This window comes from Priapulus caudatus, unplaced genomic scaffold, assembly GCF_000485595.1.
Source record: "Priapulus caudatus unplaced genomic scaffold, Priapulus_caudatus-5.0.1 Scaffold809, whole genome shotgun sequence".
Classification (NCBI taxonomy): Eukaryota; Metazoa; Priapulida; class Priapulimorpha; order Priapulimorphida; family Priapulidae; genus Priapulus; species Priapulus caudatus.
In genome coordinates this window covers 115,109-122,619 of record NW_014577870.1, presented here as the reverse complement: position 1 = coordinate 122,619, position 7,511 = coordinate 115,109, and the positions used below count along the sequence as shown (strand labels likewise).

The 7,511-nt window shown below is 43.3% G+C and overlaps 1 protein-coding gene across 2 annotated transcripts in view; it reads right to left on the bottom strand.

Annotated features, from left to right (window-relative positions):
• Positions 1-1,512: 1,512 nt before the first annotated feature.
• Positions 1,513-7,511, bottom strand: part of LOC106813683 (nucleoside diphosphate kinase 6-like) — a 9,429-nt gene continuing 3,430 nt past the window's right edge. Inside the window, exons 2-7 of one of the 2 annotated variants that reach the window (XM_014817888.1) lie at positions 7,075-7,186; positions 4,921-5,023; positions 4,573-4,612; positions 3,600-3,683; positions 2,347-2,423; positions 1,513-1,917 (exon numbers count right to left, since the gene is read on the bottom strand). In XM_014817888.1, coding sequence (XP_014673374.1) covers positions 1,775-1,917; positions 2,347-2,423; positions 3,600-3,683; positions 4,573-4,612; positions 4,921-5,023; positions 7,075-7,167 — 540 coding nt within the window. In that variant the 5' untranslated portion in view covers positions 7,168-7,186 and the 3' untranslated portion in view covers positions 1,513-1,774. The remainder of the gene's footprint in view (positions 1,918-2,346; positions 2,424-3,599; positions 3,684-4,572; positions 4,613-4,920; positions 5,024-7,074; positions 7,187-7,511) is intronic. The other variant, XM_014817889.1, reaches the window with a different exon arrangement.

Genomic DNA, 7,511 nt, shown 5'->3' with positions numbered 1-7,511 from the left:
CATTAGTATTTGATGTGGGGGAAACACAATAGGCTATGAAAACAGAAGACAATGTTTACATGACGATTTTTCTTTTACTCTAACAACCGGTGTAAATTGGGAATCAAAACATAACTTTCATGATACATATATATGGATGTTATTTACATGTATTGTATACATTATACATCCACGCATGATTGGAACTCGAATAATTTTCCTATGACACAATTAGTTGAAGAACAACATTCAGGCATTTAACAAACACATGATTTCGGTGTGATAATTATCGTAAAAAATATATGTGCGTATCAGTCGGATATGATCAACTGATGCTTCATCAGAAAATTTGCATTTTCTATGTACTAGGTCGTATCATATATGAAAAATTTGTTGCATCTTTTGATATACTTATATAGATAGCAGTTATTTTCGTTACTTAAAAAAACCCCAAATCCCTAGAATCCAAAATACTACAAATCCCTCTAGCTACACTAATTGCTCAAAGCAAAATGAATCCGCTAGTTCCCAATCATTTCACAGTTATCGGTAAAAATTTTACATTTTGCAGCCGATTAAATCAATCTGAAATCACAACAACCAGGACGACGTTGCAAAACCCGGCACCAAAAAGAGCCGATTTCTCTCGCGTCTATCCCATTCATGTAACACTACTACAAACGACACGACAGCGGGCAACTTATGCCGAGGAAGACCTACAGTGGCTATCTACAGGGTTATTAAAATCGTAGCGACTGCTGCTGTTATGGCGTGCCTGAACATGCAATACCACCATGCACACACACGCCTACGAAGAACAGACCTGTATGCTTGCATCTGCAGTACAAAGTACAAACCAATGCTGCATCTCGTTTCCTCTTCCTCCCAGCAAGTATAACGTGTTAGGGAGCGGCCGGCGACGGTGGCTGCAGTACAATGCAGCACGTAGCCACACGCAGCAATATTCTAGGAGGCGTGTCTATGCTTCCAAGCACCGGGAAGGATAGCGCCATGAGCGGAGATCGGGCATGGTAGTGGTAGTAAACGCGCACGCACGGGCGCGTACACGCTCGGTTTCAGAACGAACATGATTTGTATGAGATTATTGAGCATAGTTTAGAAGTCAACGTGGGGTGATACCCCCTCCGCCTCTCGATCACATTTCAGCACGTGGTGTGCCATCATTCACACGACAGCGGAAAAAAGAGTCGGACACGCAAAGATGGGGAAGAGAAGATGCCGACTAGGACCCATGACTTGTGCTTACCGACACGACGTAGTCTATGAGATGCAACTCGACAGGACGCACGAACCGTCCTCTCGCGCTCCGACCCCTCCCCCTCCCTCCTCATCCAACCCCCTCCTACGACACCGCCACCTCCCTCCTCCTCTGCACCCTCGTACCATGACACCTCCTCCTCCTCCAACACCCTCCTACGATACCTCCCCCTCCCTCCTCCTCCGCACCCCCACGACACCTCCCCTCCCTTCCTCCTCCAAACCCCGTCCCACGACACCTCCCCCTCTCTCCTCCTCCGCACCCCACACAGCACGTCACACGACCTATCTAACAACGGTAAACCGCTAACCTGAGTACTACTCTGAAAAAAATCTGACCGGAGAAATTGTTAGCAGCCGAAACTCGCCTCCCCGAAACCCTAACCCCTCGGCGAATCGACAATTCCCTAGAAGCTTCCACCAGCCGTCATCCCCCCCCCCCCTGGGTGGTGTGACGATGCAACCACGCATCGGACGGGGAATCTCCCCCGGCTGGCGGCGCGTGGGACGAGAGACGTTACTTCGGCACGTGGATGCAGGTCTTCTCGTCGAAGCTGACCTCTCCCTTGGCGAAGGCTGGCTCTTGTTTCACGAACCACTCGTCGACATTGAAGTCAGGGAAGTAGAAGCCGACCTCCCGCGCGGCCGACATGGGCGAGTCTGAAACAGAAACGTAGCATGAGTGTCAGCGGTCGATCGGTCGCAGCGTGCGTCATCCTACGATAATACAGTACAGGGGGTCACATATCTGCGTATAGAATCAAGTACCCTTCGTAATACATTGCAGGGTCGCATCTTTGCATATTGTGTCTGGTGCTACTTCCAGAGTATGATAATTTTCTAGAGGGACTCAGGTTTCTGCTCATAGTGTCTGGTACTCCTTCCAGAGTATGATAGTACGCTGCGGAGATGCATGTCTCTGTGTAGTCGGAGCGGAGTCAGGTACTTGTTTCAGCAGAAAAGAGGGGTTCTATGTACAGTGCAATATTTTCAGTTGGGCTATATACAAGCGTAGCATCCTAGAAAAGATAGCACTGCTGCAGATTTTAAGCGTAGTTTTCACTTAATGGCTTCCCACGTGACACAAACCTGAGCCGTGAACAGCGTTGAACGTATCCTCGGTTCCAAACTGGGCCCTCAGTGTCTGCGGCGCATCCTTACGGGCCCTGAAACACGGTCATTCATTGAAAGCATATGATAACCACAATCCCATCCTCATCCTACCCACCGCACAACAGGGGTTCGAAATTAAGGGCAGCAGCAGTTTTGCTATCTCAGTTTGCTGCCCGCTCTCAATTTCATTTCAGCGGCAAGTACTTGCTGCCAAGAAATTCCTAATAAACCGAGCCTACTAACACCAAAGTTACTGGGAATTTCTGTTGCAAAAGATGGCCAGTTGTTCAGGATTGTTTTTCTTCCAACTGCGTTGACCCTAGATTACCATTCGTACGTCATTCGAAAAACAAGTTGGGTTAAGCATAGGTGACTATACTTACAATGAATGAATCAGAGGAAACGGCTAGGCAGCCAAACCAGCTTCCATAATATGGACAGAGACAATAGGACAGTACTGTGTGGGAGGGAGGGAGTAGATCTGCTAGGGGTAAGTTTGCTGCCATTTTTTTCTCTGGCAGCAAGTAAACAAATGTAAAATGTAAATTTTGCATTCTGTTTTTGATTACCGCTGCACCATCTCTCGGTAGCGCGAGACATCTACCAGGGTGCAGTAATGCAAATAATCACACCGCAGAAATTTTGGTCTGAGTGTAAACACAGAGGTTCATACTAGCTTCTCTTTTTCTCCAAACTCTAAAGTACACGTCCTACTGATTCCGTGATTGTTTGATTTGTGCTCTAATCATATGCCTCTTTGTTTTAATCAGGTGCACTTGTTTTGAAGGCACCATTTGTATTTCGATTCTCCGGACACGATAATATGCAGAGCTGGTAGGATGTGGTCAAATCTATTTTTCTATGCTATAATTGTATAAAATCTTAGTGTTGTTAATGTTGGTGTAATCATGATCAGTGATATATCCGCTGTGAGGTGAGTCTATGGTTCGCTATATTCTTTTTGGATTGAGTGTTTCTGAGCAAAAATCTCGTAATACATGCTTTAAGACCAAGTCTGCAATAAAATATCTTGTTATTCTAACCACGACGTCTTTAAAGACTATTAAATGCATTAAATCCCCCCCTCGCAATATTCAACTTGATTTCTTGCGACCGTGCTTAGTTATTAATGAGTGACTGAGCTAAGGGCCACAGGTAGTATTACCAGTAGCAAATAAGAGGGGACTGTAAGAACGCAGAGCATGTACGTACGTGGCTAACATACTTACTGCGATGGTTTCGTTGGTCCCATCAGGGCACGCCACTCCTTTATCGCGTTATCTCTCGCTAGGACGTGAGCGAAGATTGGTCCGCTGTAACGCAACGTGATGCAGAATCACACGACGTTCACTCAAAACACGACACACGACACACCGTAATGACGGCCTCCCTCCCGTCGCTGCCGGTGGCCACTTCACCTTGCACACGCAACGTTTCCACAGCACTAACTCGCTATAAGCCCTACTCGATAGCATCGTGGTTCTCTTAAAAAGCCCCGCACCATTCACTATTTTCAACAGCACAGCGTCTCACTAGAGTTTTCCAGTTCCTGTGCAAAGACTTCCCTACAACATTCGTTATATTAGACAGTGCAGCAGTCAGCCAGACTACACCACTAGTTAAGGGGCCTCGCTTCCCTCTGTTGTTTACCGATGCATTTACACAGTCTACAACCTGAATACGGCGACGCAACAGTTCACGTAGATGTGCCACGATAAAAACTAAATGTTGCTGCAAGATTTGTACTGCACGCAGAACAGTACACCGATAGCTGCTGATAGAGAGAAATCACATACGCGCACGCTAGGCCATAATAAAATTATTGTTTGTTTGCCCTCACCCGACCGACCCCCCACAAAAAGGCACCCCCCCCACCGACTCAAAAAAATTTATTGATTTTTCCCATTCTTTTTCTTTCATACAAATTGTATCACTGTACATTATATTAATCTGTAGGCAATACATTATATGTACCAAGCAAAACAAACATTCAACATAAAAGGTATCTCCACACTTGTAAGCACACCCGAGCATGTAGACACCATGCTGAATTTGTAAAAAGACCCCCTCAAAAAAGAAGCCTATCCACCTACCTAAACTTTTCAGCCTGGGTCGGGTGAGGGCAAACAAATATTTTTTTAATCGTGGCCCCAGCATTCATCAAACATGCCTGTTAGTACATATATACCTTCTTACACATACCTTGTCATGAATGCTATAAGTTCTGGGAAGAAAAATTTGCCTGAAAAAAGAGCATAAAACCCATATATGCAGCGACAGTACAGAGACCCCTTCAAATACCAGTGAAAAGTGGGTGAAAGTGACCGAACATTTCTATGACTCTCATTTCTAACAGACCTAACAGACCTAACATTTCTATTCATGCAAATAGTTAGTACTTATTATAAAAAGATAAGAAAGAGTGCAACAGTTATCAACTCATAAAGAAGTTGTCATTTTCACACCCCCCTTATCATTCATGAGGAAGTTCCTTCCACCTTCCTCTGCCCCTAAAAACGGTTACCCTACAAAGGTAGGTCTACCAATTACCTTTATGTTCTCCATAGAAGCTTTCGGCATCGGCTTGTGAAAGGGTCAACATTCTAGTGTTGGCAAAGTAGAAATTCTTTTTGATGATAGCTTCCCTAATTGCCTAAGGAGAAAAAAGGGCTTTTTGGTTGCCGTATAAAAATAAATGGAAACTTGTGGGTTCAACGTGCACGTGAAGATTTGCAAAAACAACACCAATGTATTTACAATTCATGCTTCCAGACTTTTTGCCATCTTTTTTGGATGATCATATTTTCAGGCACAAGGTCATGTAGTTTAAAAAGCATCAAGGTGTGGGTAGCAACAGTAGATATTTAGGATGCTCACATCAGCTCAGCTGCTTGACTTCAATCAGATCTGGGTAGATCTCATGCTGAGCAATTTCAGACATAATAAAAAAATACCAATATTTTATATATATTTAGATTATAAATATCAATATATATATTATATAATTTTCAGCATGAAACGTTGAGTCTGCAATGAGCATTGATTCGGGGGTCAAATCCTGCGATCGAATGCGATACAAAATCGACTGCAGTCCTGAAATGTGAGGGGAATCGAGAACTTGGGTGCTATCATCAACACCTGTTGGCTGGGGTGACGTATGTACACAGTCTGAATGTGAGGATGAGGTGGCTTCAATGTACACATCTCAGTTGAAAAAACATCCACGCATATTGCCTGATGCTATAAATACCAGAGAGTGAAAAGGGTGCTCGATAAAAACTAACCCTGCAGGATAGCTTTCTTCCTGATGGGTTTATTATGTAAGTAGACGGGGGATTGACCTTGTACACTGGCATATTATACTGACAAATTTATGGCATGCTACCACGTGGCTGGCAATTGGTATGGCACTGCTATAATAAACCATCCACGTGCATACATTAGCAAGGACATTGCAATAATTACAGCTGCTGCAGCATTCTGTCACCTATTCCTGATTATAGCTATAAAAAGTATTATCAATATCGTATATACTATATATCGTATATATCGTATATAATCGTATATCAAATATTTCGATGACCATGAAAGCTAGAAAGACATACCTACCTACAGTCCCTCGTAAGATAAACACTAGGTGCAGATATAATGCACACAATACAAACACAACTGGAGCAATCCTAACCATTAAAATCATGCAGTAATGCATGATTAACAACCAGCTAACTAAACAAAGATACGCATCACGTGCACATTATACAAACAGTAAAATTAGTATATGTTACAAACTAGTTCTGCATGAAAGCCATAGAGTTAGTAATGACAACATTTTACTGCGCGTGTGCATGCATACATGTGTGTGCATGCGTGCTTGCATGCAAATATGTTGTAAATGTGTTTTATCTGCAACACATATTCCACTAAACAGATCTGTATTATCTATATTGGTGGTAGTGCACACTGACATCCACTACCATGTGGGCTTATGCACTGGCAGCAAGACTTAGCTAAACTCCAAGACTGGCAGCAAGACTTAGCTAAACCCCTAGCTAAAGGTCATGTATACATTGCTATGCAGCCGGTGTCAGCCCTTGACCGAACCCGAAATTCTGTGCACAATCCCACATGCTCTTCCATGGTCTTCTGCACGCCCAGTAAATTGCAATGTAATGCACGGCAGTTTCAGTTCTGTACAAACCTGTTTTGAAACATGGGTCTATAGGCTATATCTATTATATAATCTTGATGATTGATGACAGATGTGTTCACAATATTTCAGTTACACACACACTAGTAGTGTAGAGGAATATAACCGATTATTTTGAATGAGTAAAAGTAATCACGCAACCACACACACATGCTCACACAATCCCACACAAACAAAGATACATTTAATCAAAAACATTTATTATTTTAGGCACAGAGTTATTTTTGTCTTCAGGGAGTTCCCACATCTATATGCAGACTTACATTCCTGCAGAGCATCATTTTACTCAGGTGCACGCAGCACGCTACACTGCGAATCAAATCTGTTGGAGTTGGCAAGTTGTTAGCACGTTGGTGAGGATATAACACAAGCATTAAACCCATCCAGAGAAAGCCAGTTAATTCGGTAGGCACATATATGCAGTTACAATGTTGACTGAATATATACTTGGTAAATTAACTTTAACTACAATCAAACACGTAACAGAAGTTGCTTACTTTAACAACTTCCGGCTTTGATGCAACATCTGGCTTGACCAGACCTAGCGTCAACTCAAGCTTCTGAGCCAACCGAGCGACAGTCAACCTCATAGTGTTGGTAGATACACTTCTGCAAGGGACCAACATGCAATCCGTTATCGTAAGTACCAGTAGTCAACTGCACGTGTCGATTAATGTTTTGGCCCAAGGATATAAGACTAAGAGCTGTCCACATTTGCGCATTTGCAAGGTCACACATAGCTCTAGTACCAAAGCCCGCGTTCATTAACTGCCGCAGGGCTATAGAAAATTTTCAGCTCGATTTCGTAACTGCAACCTGTTACCACCTGTCCCCACAAAAAATGGATCGCAAAACGCAAAATCATCGGGCTTTTTAACACTTATTTATCTACATGGACATCTCACCTATCTTTTTGAACACTTTACACAACTTT